Consider the following 26,378-nt stretch of genomic DNA (forward strand, 5'->3'; position numbering starts at 1 on the left):
ATGGGTATACCCATGTTTGAATATAAAACTGTTTCCTCGTAAGCCAAAAAAGGGACGTTTCTGTAAATACCTCACTCTGGCTTAATCAAAATGAAAGATACTGTCATACTGGTCCTTTTCAGTTGGTTTTATATTTTCAGTAACTTTTATTGCTTGTTGTTACTTTAAGAATGTTTCTTACAGTTTTAAAAGAAGATAACCTGCAAATTTTTTCAGGTAGGTTACATTTATAAATAAAGGTTAGTTTTCATTTGGACTTGGAAAGTTTGGATACAGTTCTTTTAAATAGGAAACTAGAAATGTGATCCTCTCCATTAGAAGTGAAGAGTAATAATTTGTTCCTTGGAAGGAGATTTGACCATATATGCATGGAACACAAATATTTTGCCTTTCAGAATAAACAGTTTGCCAACGATCTCTGCTTTGAAATTTAATGGTGCCTTGACCATGGCCGTTGGAACATCCACAGGGCAGGTAAATATGTTTCAGTTGGAAACTTCGCTTTTAAGTTACTGTTTCAGAGGTGTGTGTATCATGGGAAACACCCACTCGTCTGTTCGCTGTGTGACCAGACACTGAGGCATTACTGTTTTGGCCAGCGCGGAGAAGGGTACTCAGATTGCCGTGTTCCGTTAGGACCTTGAGAAGCTCTGCTTCTGGCCCCAGTGGTGGGTCTGAGAGATTCTCAAGCTAGAAGCTGCAGTGGGGCTATGCCTCAGGTGCCCTCTTGACTTTGGTTTAGAACAGTGTTTTCTCGAGTGTGTGAAACAGAGTTCTATGGAAAAACAAAAATTTGGGATTCTCCAGATTCCTATCTTTGAGGTTTATAGTGCATTGAAATATATAGTGGAGGCTCTGAGAATCCCTGTAGACAAGAAATGTGCTGAGTCAGTGTTTCCAAAAGGTATTTGTCCAAGGAGCTTTTTTTTTCCCACCCAGCACTGTCTCCCACATCCTGTGCAGGGAGTGGTCAGTGGGACATGCCTCAGCGAATGCTGACTAGTCTGAGGAGTATGAATGAAATAGCTTCAGAGATTTAAATTCATCTTTCCCCCTTTCCTTCCAGGCAGAGCCCACACACTTAAGTCTGTCCAGACCTCAGCACAGGCGGGAGCCCTGCTTCCAGCAGAGTGCCTGTGTCATCTGTCACCTGGATCTGAGATCCAGCTTCCCCATGCCCCTCACCTATCAGGATAGAGCTCAGAAAAGAACACTACCCTCCACCCACCCCCCAAAGTCATAGCCTTGCCACCAGCGTCTGACTCTAATCTACCACCCCTGCCTTCATGATGATTCTTGTTCTTGTTTCTTTCAGCCACTGGGACAGTGCCTGGTACATACTGGGCCCTCAGTGTTTATTAAATTCATAAATGACACAAATTCTTGTGCACTTCTTCCTTTTGGTTCCTTCCTTAACATATCCAGGTAGTTCTCAATCTTAGTGTGCCTAAAAATTACTCTTAGGGTTGAATCCATAGAGCCATGCCCTGGAAGGGTAATTGAAGAGATTTTTCTGGAGTATTTTTGCTGGCTGACACTTACTTTAGAGTCTTTGTACTCTGAGTGAGGATGTTCATTTTTAAAAGTTTCTTTTTAAGATGAAATATTTTATTTAAACAGAAATACCTTTTTTTTTTCTTTTAGGTTTTATTGTATGATCTTCGATCTGATAAGCCATTGCTAGTTAAAGATCACCAATATGGGTTGCCCATTAAATCAGTTCACTTCCAGGATTCCTTAGATTTGATTTTGTCCGCTGACTCTCGAATTATCAAAATGTGGAATAAGAACTCAGTAAGTATTTTTTGTTGTTAAAATGACTTACTTGCCTATTTTCCTTATGTTCCTTTTCTTTCCAGTTGCCTTGTTTGAGTTATGTGGGTTCTTGAGAAAAAAATACTAAGTATCCATTCAGGCCCTTCCCTGGAAGTTAGTTATTTCCAGGTCCTCAAGGTCATTTTTTCCTGTTAAGAACTTTTCCTCATTTGCTAGAACTGGCACGCATTTTTACATGTTCAGTTAGGTAGATATAAATCATTATTTTAAAAAAACTTGATCCATGAGAAACCCCCTAGATTTTGGGGCTCTTTTACAACCTTAGGAAACTTTTTATGAGCTACTACTAATATTTCCAGGCCTCCCTGGTGGCTCAGTGATAAAGAGTCTGCCTGCTAACACAGGAGATGCAGGCTCAATTCCTGGGTTGGGAAGATCCCCTGGAGATAGAAATGGTAACCCACTCCAGTATTCTTGCTTGGAAAATACCATGGACAGAGGAACCTGGTGGGCTATAGTCCATGGGGTCGCAAGAGTGGGACACAGCTGAGCACACACGCACTAATCTTCCCATATCAGTGTTATTATGCATCTCAATTTCATACCCTTTCCTTGTGTCAACAAATAGATTTTAGATATGATACCTTTACAGTAAAAGTGAAAGTCGCTCAGTTGTGTCCGACTCTTTGCAACCCCATGGACTTTAGCCCACCAGGTTCCTCTGTCCATGGAATTCTCCAGGCAAGAATATGGGAGTGGGTAGCTGTTACCCTCTCCAGCGGATCTTCCCAACCCAGGGGTCAAACCCAGGTCTTCTGCTTTGCAGGCGGATTCTTCACCATCTGAGCCACCAGGGAAGCCCAATTTCTTATATAGTGTTTTTCTTAAAAGCAGTTTTTTCTTAAGAATATTTGATATTCTGTGCCCTTTTAAATGTCGTTTAAAAAGTATCAAAACCCTATGTTGTTGATTCTCCTGTTTGGAGAGAGTAGTAAAAGGTTAGTTCATCTACTGGGACAAAATTCATTCAGTGTAGCAATTGCTTTTAAGAGTCTTTGCATTTATTGATTTCAGACTTAGCATCTTTAAAGTGTTACTGTAAATAGAAAGATTCATTTTTGAGGTAAAGAGTGTGAGGGGCCTAGAGCCTCAGCATTAGTTGCTGGAGGGCAAGCGTGAGTCCTTCCTGTGGGGCTCCCCTACACAGGGCAGAGGGGCCACCAGCAGCCTCATCACAGGTCAGCTGGTGATGGGAATCCCTGGCTGCTGGGACAGCTTGTCAGCTCTCAAAGTACTGACCTTACTCTGCTCCTTCTGTGTTTTCCTCTGGATCTTTGTGGAGACTGAGTTATCCCTGGGGTGTGTCCTGTCTCTCAAGCCCCATCACCTTCTCGGGCCCTCCTGAGACTTCCTTACAGAGAAAAGGAAGGGCCTCTGGCTCTCATCAGTCCTTGGAAGAATTCCCCTGACACTTCATTGCCCAGGAGCCGACTATCTCGCTTTGAGTTGGGAGGGTTTTGAGGGCTTTCTTGAAGATTCATGGTGTCTTAGGCCTGGATTTTTCTCTACTCTTTTCTGACAATCCAAACTAGTGTACTTTAAAACAACATTTCTTTTTACCTCTACAAATGCAGACTTTCCATGTTTGAAAGTTCCTAACACACTGGTAGAGTAAGTTTTCCATGGCCTGGCTCCCATTCTGCCTAAAGGTGATGACTAACCAGTCGGAATGCCCCCTTCCCAGCCCTCCAATGGGCATAGTTTTCCCCAATGTGGATTTCACGATTTCTCTTTTTTGTTCTGTGCTATTGTTATTTCGATTTCCCCTTCCTTTTTCCTCCTCTCTTTCCGTTTTCGTTTCATTGGAAACTTGAGACAAAAGGGAGGTAACTGTGTGAGCTTCACTGTCTGTCTTGAATTAGAACCTTGCTGCTGTTTTTCATGGAGCACGAAATTAGTTTTTTAATACCCCCCCTCCCCCACCACCATGGAGCCTCTAATAATGGGTTAATAAATGCAAAAGCTGGCAGACATTTTCAACATCAGTTCTTGAAGTCATGTTGTAGTTGCTACAGTAAGTTTTACCTTGGCATTGTTGTAATGACTGAATACGCCCTCTTGACCAACACCCAAATTACTTGCTTTTGCTTGACTCACTCTCCTTGTTTATCTTTCTCATCATCCTTTCCCACTCCCATCTATTATCTTTTTCTTTCACTTAATTTCTGTTAATTTTTTAAAATATGGCATATTTTTCCCTACATTTAAAATACAATATTTTACCCTTCACTGTGTAATAACTAGCACCTTATGTATTTATAGCATTTTGTTAAATTATCTTGTATTCATTATCTTATTTGATCCTCCTCAAATCCTAGCAACGCAGGATGGCAGATACCAGCCTCATTTTACCATATTGACCACCTCTTCTTTGTTTCTTTGAGGGCAGGTTTAACTAGGGTGTGTCTTCAGATTGTGGACATGTTTAAGTTGACGTACAGTTTTATTTTAAACTTTACCCTTGCCTGTTGTGTAGACATTATCTTTAAAAGTTCGTATTTCTTTTCCCAATAAAGTCAGCTCTCCCTACTGAGCCCCGGTTTCTTCCTCTCTAAAATGAGAGGATTTGATAAATTGATAAAAGAAATTCTCTAAGATTTTTTTTTTTAACCTTAAATTCTGTGATTTCTGTTAGGTGATTTTATTTTCTCACATAAGCAGGATATATGGAGTTATGTCTCCAGCTTACTTCCTGTATATACATTGCCAAAAGTTGTCTTCCTTTAACTGTTTTAACAGTTCACTTTTGCTTTCTTTTTTAGGGAAAAATATTTACTTCCTTGGAGCCAGAACATGACCTTAATGATGTCTGCCTCTACCCCAGCTCAGGTATGCACTACGGAGCGGCAGGCCATTTTGTGAGATGAATCTAGGCTTTGCTTTACAGGGTTTTAAACTCATTTCTTAAGACAGGGTTTGGCTCAGTTAAGACAGTTTTTAGGTATTGTATTTACTTGAAAAATTAAGAACAGGAAGTGATGTGGATGCTTCAGAAAGTGACATGCTCAGTGACTCAGTCCTCAGCCAGCCTAGCTGTTAGGAGAAGCTGGTGGCAGTCTGTGGGTCAGTGGCAGGCGAGGTGCTATTTTAGTGTGCGCTTTAGCTCTTTTATGGGATTAGTAATTTTGTGTAGATTGAGGTTAGGGATGTGGAGGAGCCTGGAGTTGCCTGATGATACACAAGGCTGGCGAAGCCACACGTCGAGTATATTCTGCGTTGCAGGCTCTTCTGTAAAGTACCTGGTAGATTTCGAGATTTAATAACACCTTCAAGCAAATCTGAAGAATTCTGGGGAAGGAGAGAAAATGAGAACACTTGTCACTCTCCCGCAGGGTTGTGTCCTGAGGACAGACATACACAGATATTTCTGATGGTGTGATACCAGGCAAAACAGGAGAAGTTCTGCTCCGGAGGTGCACACTGGCCCTGTGACGGCAGAGAGCGAGGGGCTCCAGGCAGAGCAGCGAGAGGAGGGCGGAGGGGAGGTTCTCGTTGGCTCCGAGTGTGGGTGCTGGGTGAGAGACATGGTGGGCAGGAGGAGCCCCGTGTGCCAGAGTGTGGGGTCTGTGGGAGGAGTGGGGTGGGAAGCAGGTGGTGCGTGGGGTGGGGGCCCTGGAGTGACCACGCTGAGTGCCTGGGTGCTGTCTGTGGTCAGGACCGATGCAGACCATGCTCACAGAAGGTGGTTCTGTCCACCGGGCAGAAGGTAGATCAGTTTTGAGCTAAAATGAATAGGAAGAGATACGTAGAGCTGAGATCGGCTGCACAGGAGAGAGGGCAGACTCGGAGAGAAAGATGGTGTTGTCTTCTTTGAGCATCTGAGTCTGAGGTGGCCGTGAGGCAGTGATGGTGTCTGGCAGAGGGTCTCCAACCTGCCTGCCCACCAATATCACCTGGGGGCTTTTTAAGAAGTACAAATTCCTCAGCCCCATACCAGGTGTGCAGACTCAGAGCATCTGGGGGAGAGCCCTGAAATGGGCTATTTTTCACCTGCTTCCCAAGTGGTTGTGGAGCCCCGCCCTGACCTACAGCCTCATCCTGGGAGCCACATCCAGGGCACAGTAGGTAGCGTGGCCCAAGGAAAGCAGGTCTGCAGACATAAAATTTTAAGACATGTAAATAGAGGTCATTGCAGAAGAAGTGGCAGTGGAGGCAATTACGATGGGGAAAGTGGAGAGACCGCAAGACAGCAGGACCTGAGTATGGAAAGGGAGATGAGAGGGAAGAGCCAGCGGAGAGGCCGACAGAGTGACAGTGAAGGAACCGGCAGCTATTGAAGTAGAGAGAAGTGATTGCCCGGGCATTGCTCAGTGAGCAGAGCATCACAGAAGTGGAGGCAGGAAGGGGCAGGAAGGCCCTGTGCTGTGGGTCTGGATGTCGTCGTGCTTGTCACTTAATCCTCTCATAACGCGGGAGAGTTAGTAACTCCCTTACCATTCCTTTCCCCCTTCCCTTCCCTTCCCCTCTCCTTTCCTTCTCTTTTACATCTTTGGAGGTGAGGAAACTGAGATACGTGCCCAGGGTTGGTCACCCGGCCGCTGTGTGGCAGAGGCTCCGTTGGAGCAAGCCTCCCCTGATCTTGGAGCCTGTGCTCTTTCTTAAGTTACAGGGTACTCTCCTGAGAAAGATGAGACACCCTGAACCTTTGTAATTAGCTTTTCATCTGTGATCGTTGGGAGAATTTTCTTATAATAGGGGTGAGTCAAATTGTGATGAATTCAGAAATTAATGAAGGTGCTGGGTCGTAGGTTGAGATGCTGAGTGGTCTAAAATGGGGTTGGGGCTAGATACAAAGGTGAGTAAAATCGGGTGAAGCTGAAGTTAGAACAAGAGGTTAGTTGGATTGAAGGAGTGGGGGTTTGAAGGGTGCAGATGGTGACGAAAGTTGTTGACCTGTGCTGACTAATTTGTGCTCACCTGTGGCCACGGAGAACTTGCGGAGTAACTAATCTGAAATATGTGCTCTAAACATAAAATACACACCAGACTTCAGATGTACCAAAAAACAGGAAAGAATGTGAAGTAGATCTTTAATTTTTATATTGATAACATATTAAAGTGAAAATATTTTAGACTTACTGGTTAATAAAAATATACTCAAATTTACCTGTTAAAAAATTTTTTTTTTTAATGTGTCTACCAGAAGATTTTTAGTCACTTATGTGGCTTGCATGGTATTTCTGTTGGGCAGGGCTAGTCCAGACATGGAGGGCTTTGATAGTATAGAATACTGATAAGGTGCAAGGTGTTCAGAGTCAACTGCAGGCATGGAATGTGACTGTAATCTCACCAGAGTAGAAACCTTCTTCTGGTACCAAAAATACCGTTACCCCACGTAAGAAAACAGTCCTTTCCTAATAATACCTTTAATTTTTCACATTCCCCTGCTTGTCCACCAAATGCCTTTTTAAGCCCATTTATCTGAAACTAGTCTATCACCAAGGTTGTGGATTACATTTAGTAGTTGTGTTTTCCGCTTATTTCAATCAGGAATTCTCTCCCATCCTTTCTTCCCCTTCCTCCATGGCACTTGAGTTTTCTGCCATCAGGGCTGTAGTCTCGTAAGATGTTCTGCATCCTGGATTCCTGTGATTATTTTTCGTGGTGTCCTTTACTTGTTCTTCCCGCCCCTGTATTTTTTGTTGTTGTTGTTCTAAAATAGAAGTGAAATCTAACAGCCCAGTGCACTGTGGGTTAAATATTTGGGACAAGGGTGGTGCTCAGGGCTGATGGGTTCTCCATGTCATTTCCCATCCTGTTGGTCATCCCAGAACGAGCAAGGAGAAGCGTAACGGCTCTGCCTTGATGGCCAGCAGTTCTTTCTGTTATACACGATGCTTTCCTGGCAGGTAGAACCTTTAAGATGGTGTTTTGGTCAGAAGAGTGCCTTTATTGTCAGGTAGCTTATAAGAGCTTAATCAAACACAAACACTAGCCAGATAATTTATTTCACAAGCTGGCGAGCCCAGAAAGGCAAGTCTCTCCATGGCTGTCTTGGGGTTCGGACCGAGCATGATTGGTTCACAGGTTTTGCTGTCTTTCCCTCGCTTTACTCTCCTGTCCCATTCACATTGCTGGTTAGGTTTTTTTGCTTCATCACTATGAGCGTAAGCATTCTTTATCTTCTCACTTACTCGTTTTGGAGTAATTAAAGCCGAATCATGATTGCTTGCTGTTCTGTCGTGTGTTTCTGATACTCAGACTGCTCAGAACGTTGAGAAACGGTTCTGTCTTAGTGGCCTTAGCTTCTAGTTGCTCGTGCTGAGTCTCCATGTCAGGTGCTGCCCTGCAGGTTGGGAAACTGAGGTCGCGGCCCCACGACCCTGGTCTGCAGTGCTTGCTGAGCCCCAGCCCGACCTGTGGAATCCAGAACCACTGGGAGAAGGAAAAGGAGATGTCCACTCAGAAAGGCTACTCAGGCTTCAGAATTGTACCAGTGATCCAGGCTGTTTTTCATTGCTTTTAGGCCTGCTGGAGGCGGTCTGTATCATCAGACCTGAAGTCGCCTTTTATTCTCTCAGCAACCTCCCAGTAGCCTGCCTAGAAATAAGATGTGGCCCATCACTAACCTTGGGGCCATGTGTAGTAAAACGGCAGGCTCCCCACTTTCTGTAGGAGTTGACCGCACGAAAAGGCGTGTCCTGTCCTTTCCAGCACAGGGCAGTTTCGCACAGCTTGTCTGCTCTGAGCCGCTCCAGCTATGACCCGATGCCCTCCGTTTCTGGGCAGTGATTCTCAGATGTATCTGATGAAGTACAAGCCTTTTATGTTTTTTGTTTTGTTTTTAAATTTCCAATCCATTGCAGGTGGATACTTTTGTCAAGTATCATAAAGGTGAATTAGTAGAAAAAGGGTTACACGTTTGGAACTCGCTGCAAGGTTGAGTTGCTATACATGTTTCTAAATTCTTCAGTTTCTACACTCACCGGCAAGCTTGACGGCAGTTTTCAGACTGGCCCGGGAAGCACGCTTTGAGTTCGTCCTGGCTTGAGCAATGTTTCTGATTTAGAGCTGTGACCTTCCCTGAGTCCTTCGCCCCCAAAGGACAGATGAGATTTGTTCTCTGCATGTCTCTGAGGAGCACGTCGTGTCCTACACTCTCTGTCCACGCTGGAGCTGTGGGCTCTTCCTCAGTGCTGATGATCTCTGCCTTCTCTTCCAAGGTTCCCATTTTTATCGTTGGTGCTGTTGTTCAGCTGCCCAGTCGTATCCGACTCTTGGCGGCCCTGTGGACTGCAGCACACTAGGCTTCCCCATCCTTCACTATCTCTGAGAGTTTACTCAAACTCATGTCCACTGAGTCGGTGATGCCATCCAACCATCTCACCCTCTGTCGCCCCCTTGTAAGGAAACTTAAAGGAAAAGCCATAATCTCACAATCTCTTCACAAGTGTCATTACTCCTTCCATTAGAGAAATTCTTTTTGGGGGGCCACACTGAGCGGCCTGTAGCGTCTTAGTTTCCCAGCCAGGGATTGAACCTGCACTCCCTGCCTTGGAAGAGTGTAGTCTTAAACACCGGACCACTGGGGAATTCCCAGAAATTCTTGTCTTATAAATCACTTGTTCATGTGTTTTAAATTGTCACCATGTGTAATTGTCTTTTGCTTTTCAGTTTGACATTGTTATTAAATACGTTTGTCATGTTACTATATGGTGTTTATATCTGTGTGTTTTAATGATTTATTTGATCGTGCAAGAAGTCTTTTCACTTTATCTTAGTTGTCGTTGGAGTTTTAGAGTCCCATGTTCCACGGGCTTTGGAATCGGTCCAGTATCAGCTGGCTCTGTGGTGACCTTGAGCAAACGGTCTTGCTTTCCCGAGCTACCTTCTCACCTGTGGAGGTAGAGTGCCTGGCTCAGTACTTCACCCTCTTCTCGCCTTTCACCTGTGATTGTCTTAATTTCTGCTGAACTAACTCCATACCTGGGTTGACTTTCCTGCTTCCCTCTTGTTAGAAACTCCTCGTGTTCCCTGGGCTGTGTGAGGTTGCTTTCTCTTTTATAATTTGTTTTGGTCCTAACTGTCCCGACTTTGGTTTCTCGGTAGGTCAGCTTGTGTTGTTGGCTGTGTTTGGTCAGGTGAGGTCCTGCTCATTGTAGGAGACAGTCTGCCGCATCCGGCCTGGATTCTCCTGTGTGATCAGTGCCGAGCCTTTCCTGTGGTCTGTTTGGTGGGTGTACTGTGTTTCCCTGTAAAGCGTTTGCTGTTGAGTGTTCAGGATTGAGCCAGGGAGGCTGGGCTTAGGGGATGTCTTTGTTGGGAGCCTTCTTTCTGATTGTAAGATGTCTCTTCAATTTCCAGACCTTCTTCTTTAACCCTGTCTAAAGGTCCTGGAGAAGTTCTGATGGGGTTGTTAGACTTGGGAAGCGCAGGTCACTACAGTTGGTTTCTTCCTGTGTGAACTTCAATGAGCAGTTGTCTCCAGGGCCAGAAAAAGTTCCCACATGAAAGAGTTTGTGGAGGCTACAAGCTATGAGAAAGTGTCTGATTTTTACTTGACTTTCATTTAGACGTACATTTCTTGCTTCCTCGAGTGAGTGTGTGTGTGTGTGTGTGTGTGTGTGTGGCTTCCTCGGCTGTGTGTTTGTGTTGTGGTGAAGGTTGTGTGTGTGTGTATGTGTGTGTTGCTTCCTCGGCTGTGTGTATATGTTGTGGTGAAGGTTGTATGCGCGTGTGTGTCTCTTGCTTCCTCGGCTATGTGTGTGTGTTATGGTGAAGGTTGTGTGTTGTGAAGGTTGTGTGTGTGTGTGTGTGTGTGTTCTGGTGAAGGGTGTGTGTGTGTGTGTTCTAGGGAAGGTTGGTTCCAGCTCAGGACTCACTCCCCCTTTGGACTTGATGTGTGTAACATGGCTTTGCCGGCAGAACGTTGAGCTCCTGCTCTCTTATCAGTGAACCTCCTCTACCTCAGCATCATATTTCTGTTAACAGCATTGAAGAGCATCGCTTTGGCAAGCTTTTGTGTTAACCGAAGAGCAGCACAAAAGTACTTTTTAAATCACAGAATTACATCACCATCCTTAGCGTTTGGTGTACTTAATTAGGATTGTGAGCTTCCGTGGCATCTCAGACAGTAAAGAAGCTGCCTGCCTTGCAGGAGACCTGGGTTTGATCCCTGGGTCGGGGGTCTGGTAATCCAGATGTGTGCTTTCTGTGGATTTTTCTGTTGTATTTTACAAATAGATTTTTTAAATGAAGGTAATGTAAGTTGATATGTAAAGGTATTTAAAAAAATGAGCTCTTGTCTGAAATTTTGCTCTTAAGTTCTGTAGCTTGTAATGTTCTGAATGTTCTACTCAGCACTTGTAACTCAGTACATATGAGCTTTATTTTTTGATCTGTAAATAAGTACGATAGTCCTTATGTCAGAGAGTTGTCACGTCTTCACCAAGATAAAGTACACAGAAGTGTTTTGTAAATTACAAAGGACTGACTTTAGTTTTGCTTCGGTGCATCGTTCTGGAACAGGGCAGAGAGGGTCAGAGCTGCCATGAGAGCCCCTGCAGGGTGGGGTGGGGCAGCGGGTTGGCTGTGTGGCAGAGACCTGAGCCCAGGGCTGAGCTGGCTGAGTGAGTGGATTCGTTACTGTTGTTCCTGGGGTTTGAGGGGAGCCATCACTGGATGCCACAGGCTGTCCCTCACTCCATTCTCACTTTCTGAGAGCACTGATCCCTGGACTAAATTATCAGCCACTCTCTGGGTGAATCATTTTGGTAAAGGCTGTCAGATTCTATCTGGGTCTTTTCTAGTGTAGCTACATGTAGCATTCCTCTTAAGCCATTTTGTTTTCTATTAAGGTGTAAAGTTTAATTCAAACATGAGGAACTACTTTGCTATGACATTTTGTGGGAAATGCTTTACTTTGGTTCTTTGATTCCTGATTATTAGAAAGATACCTTTCTTAACTTTCATAATACATAATAGTGCATCGAATCTACCTTTTATTGGTGTATCTGAAGCTTAAAACTTAACTCTTAAAAATGGTGGCCCTTCTCTGTGGGAACCACTCAATCACTTAGCTGATACAGCCTGAGTGTTTTGCAGATGGGGAAGCTGGTCTTTCTGATACTTCAAATGCCCCATCCAGGAGGGTCAGGGACCATAGCCCGCAGCCTGACTCCGAGGGTGCCTGGCTGCTGGTCTTAATCTTCTGCTGTTCATCATGTTCTGAGCATTTCACTCATTTCAAAATATAAAGCAAGTAGGAAGAGTATTTTTATTTTCCCTTATGTTTACCTTTTTCATTGTGTTTATTTTTAGGAATGCTTCTTACCGCCAGTGAAGCCCCCAAGATGGGCATCTATTACATTCCGGTAAGTGATACAAAAAGGAGTTACGGTAAAAATAGAACAAGGAAAGACACTGTATTTTTAAGCTGGCTGTGTCGAGGGACTTTGGGCCTGCATGTGGCTGTGTAAATTAGACACAGTGGCTCACTTGTCAAATCACTGTACTTCCTGGAGCCAATAAAGTAATGAATGTTTAACCATTCTTTTATGGGAAACTACTTAACATCCCATTTAAAAGTCGTCAGTAGAAATTCATCTTTATTCTTCAGATTTACATTTGTTTTTTGTTTCAGAATGTTTCAGAAACTTCCGGCTATTAGTGATCAAGAGACCTAATCCTCTAAAATAAAAGTCTAGGACTCTTTCGGTCATCGCATTGTCTTTTAAAAATGGGTTCTGTGTATAAGAAACCATCTTAGATTGCCACGATCCGTGATGGCATGCAGTTTATTATCTTGTCCCTTTTTTTTTTCTCCTTCCTTAAAGCATTCTTCCGTTACATATGCCAGACACTTGGCTACCTATACCTAAACAGAAAAGCCTGTACTGCAAAGTTGGCCTTAGATTCTGGTCACCACACATCTCCTTTTCTGAGATTTGCAGAGAAGAGCATGGGGAGTGTGGAAGATCAGATATTTGGGGGAGTAAACGCTCTGTGATCAACGTTAGCCTCCAGTTATGAAGATTCTTCATATTTATGATGGTTCTTTTGAAATAGTTCAACCATGTGTATGTTTCGCCCCCCTCCCCGCCCCCCAAAAAAGATACTCTGTTAATGTTGCCTTTCTATGGCTTCAGGAACCTGCTATGTTGTTGAAAGCACTTTGGGGTGTTTCTTTTGGTTGATGGTGAAGAAGGTCATTCAAACAGCAGCTTTTCCATTTTCCTAAATTGTCATTTGTTCCTTTTCTCCCCAGCCTCTGAGAGATACTGCTTCTGTCTTCCTGTTAGTTTGTGTGTCTTTGTCTTCATTCCATCGGTAACTGGTTATTGACTGTATCAGCTGTGTCAGGCCCAGTGCTGTGGGTTGACAGTGTAACAGTGGATAGGGTACCACCCGTTTCCTTGCAGAGGTCATTATTAGGAAGTAAAACAAGAAAGGGGACAGTTTCCGGTCAGCGTGATGAACACTCTTAACTGAAGTAAGGAGCCTGGAACTGGAAACTAGTGGGAAGTATGGCAGATACTTGGCAGAAACCTTCCAGAGGAATTGATTTCCGAGGAGCGACTGGAAGGCTGGTTCTGTGTTCTAGATGAAGGGGGTGGGGTGCAGAATGGGAGAAGGGTCTTGGAAGTAAAGGGAACATTGTCTGCCAAGATCCAGAAGAAGGTAACACACATGGCTGGGCATTTGCCCTTGAGGGACGGGGTAGCTCAGGCTGAAGGGGTGCTCTGCAGCCAGGGTACGATGATCCTGTGGGCTGGGTGTGGTGGTGCAGCTGCAAGAGTGATAGGATCAGACCTGCATTTCTGAAGGATTATTAACTTCTGGCTGCCACCAGGAGAGGGGATTAGATCAGATCTAACCCAGAAGCAGCAAGAACAGGCTGTGGTGATCTGCAGGAGAGACATGGTCCCTGTGTTACCTTTGCCAGACCTCCCCTTTAGAAATTGGGGCTTGGGAGGTTCTAGGGTAGTTTCAGAGAAGTCTGATCTGACAGGCAGTGATTCCAGGGGGTTATCCTTCTTGAATAGCCAGGCAGCGTGTCCAGAAGCATTCGCCGATAAAGACTTGTGTCTGTCACAAGAAGAGCCTTCCCTCAGTCCAGCACTGAGTTTTCTCACAGCGTCAGCCCATCTGGGCATGTCAGGAGAGGCCGACTAAATCAGCTTGCCCCCCTCTGAACTTCTCCTGGGAGAGGTCTCACTCTGTCTTCCTCTCAGGAGGGTGTTCTGCTGTTTGATCTTCAGCATCTGCCTACAAGTTCTTGATGTCTCGTGTCGAAGAGCCCTTCTTCGTGTAAGAAGTGTGTAGAATCCACCAGTGGGAGGGCAAACGAGCACTGAGCAGGGCGTGGAGGCCGGATCGGGAGTCTGCTCAGCTGATGAGGAGCCTCCGGCTGGGCATCCCTCGGTGTGGAGCGGGGTGGGGCGGTTCTGTTTTTGCAGGAAGGCCATTTCACCAGCTTGTGCAAAGATGGTGGCAGTGGAGAGAACTGGGACAATTGACAACAGTTGTAAGATAGGCTTGGCCGTTGCCTGGACGTGGGGGGAAGGGAGAGGAAAGGACCACACGCGACAGCCGCTTTCTCCCTGGTGAATGTGTGGGCACGGAGGTGACTGCTTGAACCAGGAGGAGAAAGGGGATGATAGAACTGGAGGAGACCCCCGCTCACTTCTGTTTGTCTGGATCCATTTCTCAGGCTGGGTTTTTTTTTGTTCCAAGCACTGGGAGCTTCACACAAGAGGGGACCCGTTGCTGGCCAGGTGGTGAGAAGCAGCTTTTTTGATCAGCGTTAGCTTATCTTAGAAGATCTTCTTAGTTTCAACTCTGTAGCTCAGATGTAACCAAGCAAAGTCAAAAAGCCACCCAGAGACTGCTCCCAAGTGGCTGAGCTTATGGGGACGGTCAGTGCAGAGTTGTTCTTGCTCAGCTGAGCATTGTGTGGCAGCTTGTACCTAAGTGTTCCTCCCTAACCTATCTTTCTGCCCTGCTGCCTCGTACACCGTGAGGATTTATGGTGCCACTTGTCTTTTCTTGGAACCTGTTCTCCGTGACACTCCTTCAGAGCAAAAGAGCCCAGGGGTCTGAAAGCCTGCCGTCTTTGCTAAGATTTTTATCAAACTCACCAGGCTGACATTTTTCACAGAGATTTATTTGAGGCCTATAGAACCAGAGAAGTGTGTGTTGAATATGCAATTTATGCCAAATACAGGCAGTTTGGACAACGATTTGTATTAACGTCTTATAAACCAGTTACGAAAACCCTTCCCCCCCCCCCCCCCTGCTTTGAGGCTGTGCTGAAAATGAAGACAGCTTAATGTTCTTTCAGCTTGTTAATTTTTGCCTGTGTACTCTATACCATGTTTCTTGAGTACTTGAAATCTTTTTAGAGTAAATGCACTTCCTGATTTATATGGTCTCTGCCACTTACTTATCCCAATAGCTAGCTAGTCTTTTATGACCAAATGGGTTTTCTCCAGCTCTTTCCCCATTTTCTCAGTGTTCTCTTTTTCTGTCTCTGAGAGACCAGGATCTGTTCTTTGGTTTGTTTGCTTTTTAAATTCCAGGGCCTAATTCAGCTGAAGCTTTCAGGACTAATGCCAGAAACAGTTTTTCAAGTTTGGTTTCCTCTGATATATAATTTAATCGTAGGTTAGTTCTTCCTAATTAACACATTTGGCAACTGCACGGGCTCCAGAGGGAATCCAAGTCCTGTGGCACCCAGCCCAAACCTGCCAGGGTGCCAAGTACTGTTCCTGTTGGAAATGCTTCTGGGCTCCAAGGCCCCATGGGTCAGTGAGCTCCGAGACCACACATGACGGACACGTGGTGCCTGGCATGCTTGATAATGTGTATGGATGCGTAAGGGCTTCCCAGGTGGCGCTAGTGATAAAGGACTCACCTGCCAGTCAGTGTAGGAGATGTAAGAGACACAGGTTTTATCCCTGGGTCTGGGAGATCCCTTGGAGGAAGGAATGGCAACCCACTCCAGTATTCTTGCCTGGAGAATCCCGTGGACAGAAATGCCTGGAGGGCTACAGTCCACGGGGTCAAAAAGAGTTGGACCTGACTGAAGCAACTTAGTGCGTGTACACACACACACGAATGCATAAACTTGAGAAAAAGAATAATTACTTGTTTATTAGGAAGCTATTTGAATTAGAAGACTAAAAGTCAATTGATTGAGGATGTATGATTTTTTTTTTAAACACGTAAGTTTTTTAAATTTGGAAAGTACTCCTGGAACCAGAGTACCTGCATGTAGGGCAGAGTTGAACACAGAGTTATACTTACTCACACCAGCGCTCCTGGTTTTTTTTAAGAAATAACACTGGAACTTACTCAGCATAATGCATGAAATGTACAGAACTCTTTGAAAAGAGAGATGACTGTGTATTAAGAAGCATAAAATCTCAAGGACACTTGTTTCACTTAGTTGTAACACACAAGCACACGTCATTGCTGCTTGGGATGGGAGTGCTCGGTCACTCAGTCGTGTCCAACTCTGTGTGACCCCATGGACTGTATAGCCCGCCAGACTCCTCTGTCATGGGGATTCTCCAGGCCGGAAAACTGGAGTGGATCACCATTTCTTTCTCCAGGGGATGGATCTTCCTGACCCAGGGATTGAACCCGCATCTCCTGTGTTTCCTGCGTTGCAGGAGGATTCTTCACCCACTGAGCCACCAGGGAAGGCATTACTGCTTGGGATGTTTTGGCATGATTTTCCAGAAGGCTGAAGGACGTAGTTACATAGTGCTTCCTTGCAGTTACTCCTTACCTTCACTTCTTAAGATGGTAACGTTTTTATGAGCTGTCCGTTTGGCAAATACATTATTTTAGTTTAGCATTAGATTTGACAGTACCTTACAGAGTATTTAGTGTCTCCTTTTTATATAGATACTCTCTTCCTCGTTTTAAAGTTTGGGGCTAGGGACTTGGTCTTTTATTTTGTCTTATGATTGCAGCACACTTCTGGGGGCAAGATGGTGAAAGACTGGTCTCTCTCCCACAGTCTCTGGAAACGAGGCAGGCGGCAGAGAGAACTTTGGCCAACAGAAGGTTCTGCTTTTCGTGCAGAGTCCATTGTGCAGGCAGACGTGCTTTCTCCCATAAAGTAGATCTCATCTGCAGATCACTTAGGCGGCGTTCAGCCCTCTCGGCCAGGCCATGCTGGCTTCTGGAGGCCACATTCTCCTGGTTGTCGTCCTGTCGCCCAGGTAGCCCTTCCAGTCAGTCTGCTTTCGTGGCTTTTCCTGCTCTCGGGCCCGGTGATTGAGCCTCGGCGCTCTCCATTTGGTGCTGGGGCTTAGTCCTTGTCTCTTTGTTCTCCCCTCAGGGAGCTCACCTGTCCCCCAGGCTCCACAGGGACACCTGTGTGCTACGGACTTCCAAACTTCTGTCTCCAGCCTTTCCTTCCCTCGGAGCTGCAGAGTCACATACCCACCAGTCTGCTGGGCCATGGAGGTGGAGACCTTTCCACTAGACGTCTCATTGGTGCCCTCTAGTTATGTGTCCACAGCAGAATTCCTGGTCCCAGCTCCCCACCCTCCCCTCTTCTCACTTCGTTGCTTACTCAGTTCCTTGGCCCAGAGCACAGGCACAGCTGTGTTTCCTCGCCTGTCCTCTTCGTGTGTCCTTGTCCAGTCCATCTAAACCTCACATCAACTCTTTTTCCAGTATTGGTTCAAATCCAGCCATTTTTCAGTACTTCTGCTTCTGCCACGCATCTGGGTTACCTTAATGGCCTCTTACCGGGTCCTTCCTCTTTCCCTTTGTCTCTCTTGCATTCTGTTTTTCATACAACAGCCAGGTTAATTTAAAATATAAAAATAGGACTTCCCTGGTGGTTTAGTGGTGAAGACTCCATGCTTCCACTGCAGGGGGTTCCACACCTGGTCAGTGAATTCCGTATGCAGCCTAACGTGGCCAAGAATAGTGATGATAAAATATAAAAGCAACCAGTCAGCGTCTATCAGTCTTCTCCTTGACAGCTTCCAAGGGCTTGTCATTTTGCTCAATAACATCTTAGCTCCTGTCATTAACTTAGAATGCCCTACAAAATGGAAAAGTTTAAAACACAGGAAACTCCGTTTTCTCTAACCATCAGAGAACAGGTCTCTGAAAACGTTTATCCGTTTACAGAGATCGACAAGTGGTTAGAGCAAAAGACCAAATCCCTCGTCATCGCTGCCAGCATCAGGGAATAACTTACAGGTCGTAAACTAATCCCAAACACAGAATTAGTAGAGAGGAAAATTAAAGTTAGAAACAGAGAGTCCATGCAGCTCTCCTTTGGATTCATCTGGTGCCAAGGGAACAAGCTGTGCTTGGCTGTTCTTCTTGGTGCTAAAGTCTCTCTGACACTTTCAGGTGAGTCCATTGTGTGTCTTATGTCGAGATGGCAAAAACTGTTGAAGAATAATTTTCAGAAAAAAGGAAAGTCATGACTTTCACATAGATCTCAAAAAAACGTGTTAAAAATTTCATTTAACTTATTAAAGGAACCAGGCATGTGTCATCAAAGGTGAAGTCTAAAATAGCACAGATTTACGTGGAATAAGGTGATGCTGAGTTGGGAATGTACAGATGAATAGATTGGCTTTTCCGAAGGTATGGAGGGTTATCTGTCCATGACAGAATTCTTTCGCATGACTGTTAGCAATTCATCTTGCATTGCTGTCAGTTACTTACAGTTCACACAGTTGTAAAATGTATCCCATGGAATCAGAATCAGGTAATCTTGAAAGGCATGCTCTTAGACCAGGAGTTTGGCAAACTAAACCCCTAACTAAATGCCTACTGCCTTGGAACAGTGCAGCCATTCATTTATTATGTGTTGTCTACAGCAGTTTTCTGACCAAAGAGGTAAAGTTGAGTAATTATGATAGAAAGACCCCGTGGTCTGCAAGCCCCGAAATCTTTAAGAAAAAGTTTGTGGACCCCCTACTCTTGATTATACATAACTTTCCATTGAAGCACAAAATCTTCCTTATATTTACTTACTTATTTATATATTTATATAAATAAAAAACATGAATAAATATGTAATGAATGTGTATTTTTCTTTATTATGATATAAAAAACATGGACACAGGGATATTGTTTCTTTTTTTCCCAGTTGTATTCCTACCACCAAAAGCAGTGCCTTTTATGCTGTAGGCATTCGATTAATATGTGCTGAAAAATTAATAAAACATGTATGAGATAATCAGATAACTGTAATTTGAAGAATCTTAGATAATGGTCATATGTTTTACAGTGGCTGGTTTGCAGTGATTTTTAGCTCTTCTTATACCACATTTGAATTTAGCATCTGCCTTTTTCTGCTACCATTAGTGAAGTTAAAAAGTTAAGAACATGACTCATAAGTGCTAGACTGTAATTTTTATACAACAGGATAAGGATCAGTTCCTTTGCTCTGACAGTATGTTCTAATCAGAACGATCACAGAATCTTGGGGTCATGCAGTCCTTATGCATTTCTGAACTTCCCTGGTGGCTCAGATGATAAAGCGTCTGCCTACAGTGCAGGAGATCTGGATTCAATCCCTGGGCCACAAAGATCTCCTGGAGAAGGAAATGGCAACCCACTCTTGCCTGGAAAATCCAATGGATTGAGGAACCTGGTAGGCTACAGTCCATGGGGTTGCAAAGAGTCGGACATGACTGAGCGACTTCACTTTCACTTTCAATCATTATGTTTGTGAAGGCTGACAGATTTCTAAAAGAAATGCCTCATCCAAAAGATGTATGACTGGTGCTGTTGTGAGATAAACTCTTTCCTAAAAAAATATAGAAGGAGAATATGAAAGTAAGGACATTGAGCTTCTGTTGTACCTCTTTTGAAATGTGTGGGGGAACTTTGGCTTTGCATCTAGGATCAGATCAGATCAGTCGCTCAGTCGTGTCCGACTCTTTGCGACCCCATGAATCGCAGCACGCCAGGCCTCCCTGTCCATCACCAACTCCCGGAGTTCACTGAGGCTCACGTCCATTGAGTCAGTGATGCCATCCAGCCATCTCATCCTCTGTCGTCCCCTTCTCCTCCTGCCCCCAATCCCTCCCAGCATCAGAGTCTTTTCCAGTGAGTCAACTCTTCGCATGAGGTGGCCAAAGTACTGGAGTTTCGGCTTCAGCATCATTCCCTCCAAAGAAATCCCAGGGCTGATCTCCTTCAGAATGGACTGGTTGGATCTCCTTGCAGTCCAAGGGACTCTCAAGAGTCTTCTCCAACACCACAGTTCAAAAGCATCAATTCTTCGGCGCTCAGCCTTCTTCACAGTCCAACTCTCACATCCATACATGACCACAGGAAAAACCATAGCCTTGACTAGACGAACCTTTGTTGGCAAAGTAATGTCTCTGCTTTTTAATATGCTATCTAGGTTGGTCATCACTTTCCTTCCAAGGAGTAAGTGTCTTTTAATTTCATGACTGCAGTCACCATCTGCAGTGATTTTGGAGCCCAGAAAAAGAAAGTCTGACACTGTTTCCATTGTTTCCCCATCTATTTCCCATGAAGTGATGGGACCGGATGCCATGATCTTCGTTTTCTGAATGTTGAGCTTTAAGCCAACTTTTTCACTTTCCCCTCTCACTTTCATCAAGAGGCTTTTGAGTTCCTCTTCACTTTCTGCCATAAGGGTGGTGTCTTCTGCATATCTGAGGTTATTGATATTTCTCCCGGCAATCTTGATTCCAGCTTGTGTTCCTTCCAGTCCAGCGTTTCTCATGATGTACTCTGCATGTAAGTTAAGTAAGCAGGGTGACAATATACAGCCTTGACGTGCTCCTTTTCCTATTTGGAACCAGTCTGTTGTTCCATGTCCAGTTCTAACTGTTGCTTCCTGACCTGCATACAGATTTCTCAAGAGGCAGATCAGGTGGTCTGGTATTCCCATCTCTTTCAGAATTTTCCACAGTTTATTGTGATCCATCTAGGATAGGATGGGCTTATGCATTATAATGATTGGAAATGCATCATTTTTCTTCCTGTGCTTTTAGCTGGAGCTGCTGGAAGTGCCGTGCCTGCTGCTTTCTAAGATTTGGCTTCTAGTATGGACCGTTGATCCAGTACGATTCAAAGCCAAGACTGACGGCTCTTATGTTTACTAATCTGATGTCAGAGATTCCCCAGATGTGAGATCTCTTTGACCCACTAGTATACGCTGAAATGGCCCTGAATATGTTAATGTTCACATGGAATCCTAGAAGTGACGGATGACGTTTTCCTCTCAGATGCTCATTTAAGCAGAGAGATATTAGAGATAGTGACAGAAGTAGTTTTGTTAGAAATTCCTATTCTTTTTTTTTTTTAATTGAGAAATTCCTATTTTCTAGTGCCAATTGCAGCATATTTTCTTGGTTTAAGGAGGCAGTACCAGATGTATCTGGGGAACTTTCTAGCATCAGAGGACATACAAGACAGAGCATGAACTGGACAGATAAATGCTGAAATGTTTTCCACAATAAATGGTTTCTCCACAGGCTGCAAAGGAACAGGGGAAGCTTTTGAAGCACAGAACACTAGAGTAGGTCAGGAGCTTTGGGGTCATCTAGTCCAGCCCCTTAATTGATAGCTGAGAAACCGAGTCATTTGTTCAAGGTCAAATGACAAGCTAGTTCCAGAGCTGGATTGTGAAGGCGTTTCGTCATTCCCTGTTGGTTATGGAAGGAATTTTAAAATTCGTCTGACCTGAGTTTGAATTTCTGGATTGCCACTTATACGAATTTGGTGACCTCGAACAAGTTACTTATCCTGACTGAGCCTCTGTTTCTTGAGCTACAAAGGAAGAATGATTTTGTGAGACAGCTGTGTGCAGTAGACACTTAGTCATTTATCATGGTGCTTGCTGCCTGACAGACGTTCAGCTGATTATTGCTGTTGTACGTTTTTGCATTGAGTAAAATTTGATGGGTCCAGTGGCAAAGAGTATATTTTATATTTAGCATTATATGAATGTGGGCTTTTATGTAGCTAGGAAGAATGTGATATTGAACAAAATAAATATATACTGAAAAGGTTGTGACAAAATCACAGGTGTGAGTGAAGAAAATGATGTGAAAAATATGATTTGATACTGTTCAGTCTGTTACAAGTCATGTAAACTAGAGGTGGGGAGAGCACTACTGAATGCCTTTGGTTTTGCTGTTATTGAAACAGAAAGCAGTGATGAAATTTGGTTGCTTAAATTAAAAATCTGAGTTTTAAAACTGAAGTCCGTTTCCCACATTCTATTATCAAAAGCACACTATAGAAAATGGCCAATAAAGACAAGTAGAAAACTCACAATTCCATTAACCAAAGTGAAAGTGAAAGTCACTCAGTTGTGTCCAGCTCTTTGCGACCCCATGATTATACAGTCCCTGGAATTCTCCAGGCCAGAATACTGGAGTGGGTAGCCTTTCCCTTCTCCAGGGGGTCTTCCCAACCCAGGGATTGAACCCAGGTCTCCCACATTGCAGGCGGATTCTTTACCAGCTGAGCCGCAAGGGAAGCCCAAGAATACTGGCGTGGGTAGCCTATCCCTTCTCCAGTGGATCTTCCCGACCCAGGAATCAAACTGGGGTCTCCTGTATTGCAGGTGGATTCTTTGCCAACTGAGCTGTCAGGGAAGGGCAAACACATTTTAACATTTTGCTCTTATTTTTTCCATTGTTTTAAATTGATAATAATCTAATATCTTGCTTTTTTTCACTTCTGTTTTTCTATGTTATTATAAACTCGTAGAGATCAGTTATTATATGGTTGAGATGAGGCATGCGATTTGAAAGGGACTGCTTGAGTGTTTTCTTCGAAAGATATTTGTTCCCAATATCTCTTATAGCATTGCCATACTGAGGATGGTTCTGGTAATTTAAGATAAGAGTTTTCGGTGGCAAGGCCCCTGGCTGCAGGTTGCCCACTGTATCTGATGCTGGTCAACACCCGAGGCACATGTGCTTTTTTAGACTTACTGAAGGGCAACCCGAAGGATTTTCAGGTTTGACTTTAATTGCTGCTGTTCTGTGTTCTGCTCATTTGTGTCCAACTCTTTGCGATCCTGTGGACTGTAGCCCGCCAGTCAACAAGTCTAGAGTAGGTTGCCGTTTCCTCCTCCAGGGAATCTTCTGACCCAGGGATCAAAGCTGAGTCTCTTGGGTCTTCTCCATTGGCAGGCAGATTCTTTCGCACCATCTTGTTAATCTTAGCTGCTTGACTTTAGAACCTGGTCTCTATGTAAGAAGTTAAACCAGTGAAATTACAGCTCAGAAGTATTAAATACAGTGGTCAGAGTAGAAGAAAGGAAAGAAATTTTAAATATAGTTAGCAAGTTCAGAATGAGTGAGATAGGGCTTTGCAATGGTATCTGTGAAAAAGGGGTCGGGGGTTTTGTTTAGCTCTAACTCAAAGGAATAAATTAAGCAGGATGTTGTCAGTGATTCCACATGTGAGTGGGGCTGGGGAAGGACAAGAGATACAGTGAAGGGGTGTTCTTGAGGTTGTTAATATGCTTGTTCATTGAGAAATATTTCACAGATAGAGGATTAGAGAAAGCTCAGAAAAAGAGTTCAGGAATTATGTTATCAGGCACCATCTAGAGAAGGCATGTTTACAGGATTTAGGAAAAGAATAAGTTCATAAAAGAAAGGCACCCCATGGGAGGTAAAGAAAATGATGGCACATTAGATTAAGGAAGAAACTTCATTACTGAGTGTGTGGGAAGAGCTATCCGAATACATGAGGCAGTGGAAAAGGAAAGAGAAGACAAATGTGAATGAAAAACCTGATGCATTTTAAATTGAGTTCAACTCTGTGTTCAGAGATGGGTATTTTTAGATGTCTTGATTCATGATAATGTAGATGGAACATACATTTAATTTTGTTCTCTAAGAAAAGCATTTAAAAGATAAAGCCAAGCCCATAGGAAAGATCTGCGGGGATAAGACATCTTATGGAAGGTGATAGACCTAACTTTAAGGAGAAAAATCAGTGAGGCACTTATAAGAACAGCAGGTTAGTGGCAGTTAATTCCAAGCTCCGTGTATTTTCATTACTTTTTCTAATTAACAGAAAAAGAGAGGGATGAAAAGCAGAGTGAGCTTCTTTTCTAACTTACCCAACCTCACAGCAGATCTCTTGTAATTGAATTTTCTCTTATGCATGAAATTGCTTTATAAGGTGTTGTGTTCTATTTGTAATCTTTCAGTTATATGTTCAAAATTGTGAAATGGGAAGTAAGGCATGAGTGTCAGGTGGCTAATAAAGCATTCTGTTCTAATACAAACAAGTTGTTTGTGTCTTTACAAGGGGGAAATGTGGACTTCCTATTTTAATCTAAACACTTTCAGGCAGTAACAGTATCTTTGGCATTTTTCTCAACAAAGGAAATCCTCTCCATTTCCCATCACATTTTATTGGGTCACCAGAATAGCAGACACACAGAGAGCATTAATGTGTAACACTCAGGAAGTAGTTTTCTGAACATCCTGTCACATTTTCAAAAGTTAATTTCAGTTCCGGCGAGGCAAAAATGAACATAATTTCCATATGGAAATATTTGACGCATGTATGACATTAACTTTATTCTGTTAATATGTTTTTAGATGATACTTGTTTTTGCTAAAACGGTTGCACATCTGGCATGCCTGTTTGCTTGAAAGCTTCCTATTCAGATGCTGGTTTAGTTTTGAATCAAATATTGACCAAAGATCATGCCTTTCCAGCTCTGGTGATTCCTTCCATCTTGGTGCTCACCAGGTTCATCTCTTTACCATTCTTGTTTCAGGCAAAAGAGAGATGGGAATCACTCTGGTACTCCAGGGGCCTGTTGGTATGGTCACCTAGACGGTGGTGGTAGAAGGTAGTGCTTACAGCCAGGGGTCGGTTTTGAGTTTCTGAGTTTGCCTGATAGTCTGAATCCTCTGGCACTTTCTTTGACAGATACGCCTATTACCTACTGTGGAGTTGTTGTGTTTTGTTTTTTCTTTTTTAACCTTAAAAATAGAAGACAAGTTATACAAACAGATAAGAAATTTGGGCTACATTCTTTTAAAAGGCCAGGCTAATACAGAAAACAAGAAGAAAGTTCTAAGACTTGGACTTCCTTTTACTTGGGTTTGGTGTCCTCTCACAGTCCAGGCAAGTCTGTCTTCCAGTGCACATGTGCCCAGATGTCAGCACGCTCAGGGCATGACTTCTGTGTGTTTTACTTTCTGCTGTATCCCTGGTGACTAGAACCGTGTCTGGTACTTCGTGGGCTCTCACTGAACATGTGCTGATTTGAAGGAATGAATATTTGACACTTCATTTAAAAAATTTTATTATGTATATGTTTCAAATATGCATAAGAGTAAAGATGGATATAATGAGCCTCCATCTATCCATCTCCTTGCTTCAGTGTCATCTGCTTTTCCCCCATGCCCTTTTGGGTGGTGATTGTGGGATTGACTTGTGTTATTAGCAGTTTAAATTGCTCTAGAAGGTAGTTTTGAAAATTGTTGTTGTTGCTGTTCAGTCACTCAGTCGTGTCTTTGCGACCCCATGGGCTGCAACATGCCAGGCTTCCCTGTCTTTCACTATCTTCTGGAGTTTGCTCAAACTCATGTGCATGAATCAGTGATGCCATCCAATCATCTCATCCTCTGCCACCCTCTTCTCCTGCTTCAGTTTTTCCCAGCATCAGGGTCTTTTCCAGTGAGTAGGCCCTTCGCATCATGTGGCCACAATTACTAAATGGAGGGAATTCCTTGGTGGTCCAGTGGTTAGGACTCCATGCTTTCACTGCCAAGGGCCCAGGTTCATTCCTTGATTTGGGAGCCAAGATCCCATGACTTCCCTGCATTGCACAGCAGATTCTTAACCACTGGACCACCAGGGAAGTCCCTGTACTGAATCTTGAAGGATGTGTAGGAATTAACCAGTGAATGGGGTAGAAAGAAAGAGAGAGCTTTCTGCACACAGGGATTGAAATTTGAGCCTCAGATCTGTTCAGTGCACTGGGAAGGAGCTTAGGTTTTCCAGGGGGTAGGGAGGGGCAAGAGATAAATAAAACTGGAGAGATAAAAAGGCCTATATCTAAACCTTTGTACAGTGTTTTTGGTTTTAGTTTAAAGTGGTGTGGCATGCTTTTGATGGGTTTTATTCAGGGGTGTGAGATCAGATATGGGGATAAGATTATTCTGCCTGTAGGAACGGGGGACTTTGAAGCAGGGGTTATGCCTGTTAGTTGCTCAGTCCTGTCCAACTCTTTTCGACCCCACGGACTGCAGCCCTCCAGGGGATCTTCCTGACCCGGGGATCGAACCCGGGTCTCCTGCATTGCAAGCAGATTCTTGACCATCTGAGCCACCAGGGAAGCAGGAGTTAGGATTGTAATTGATCAGGAAAAGTTCTGTGAGCTCCCTCTGAGATACTGGCAATGCGTGGTGAAGGAAGACACAGAAGAGACAATAAGGAGGTAATACATCCTTAGGGCTTGGTGATCATTAGGTCGTTGTTCAGTGGCTAAGTCATGTCTGACTTTTTGCGACCTTATGAACTGCCGCACGCTAGGCTTCCCTCTCTTTCACTGTCACCTGCAGGTTGCTCAGACTCATGTCCATTGC

The 26,378-nt window shown here is 44.0% G+C and overlaps 1 protein-coding gene across 3 annotated transcripts in view; it reads left to right on the forward strand.

Annotated features, from left to right (window-relative positions):
- The window catches only part of NOL10 (nucleolar protein 10), an 89,877-nt gene that overhangs the window by 18,323 nt on the left and 45,176 nt on the right, over nt 1-26,378 (forward strand). For all 3 annotated transcript variants that reach the window (XM_061433316.1, XM_061433314.1, XM_061433315.1), the window contains 4 exons: nt 396-474; nt 1,645-1,794; nt 4,599-4,665; nt 12,097-12,149. In XM_061433316.1, the coding sequence (XP_061289300.1) occupies nt 396-474; nt 1,645-1,794; nt 4,599-4,665; nt 12,097-12,149 (349 nt within the window). The remainder of the gene's footprint in view (nt 1-395; nt 475-1,644; nt 1,795-4,598; nt 4,666-12,096; nt 12,150-26,378) is intronic.

Source organism: Bos javanicus, chromosome 11 (genome assembly GCF_032452875.1).
Source record: "Bos javanicus breed banteng chromosome 11, ARS-OSU_banteng_1.0, whole genome shotgun sequence".
Classification (NCBI taxonomy): domain Eukaryota; kingdom Metazoa; phylum Chordata; class Mammalia; order Artiodactyla; family Bovidae; genus Bos; species Bos javanicus.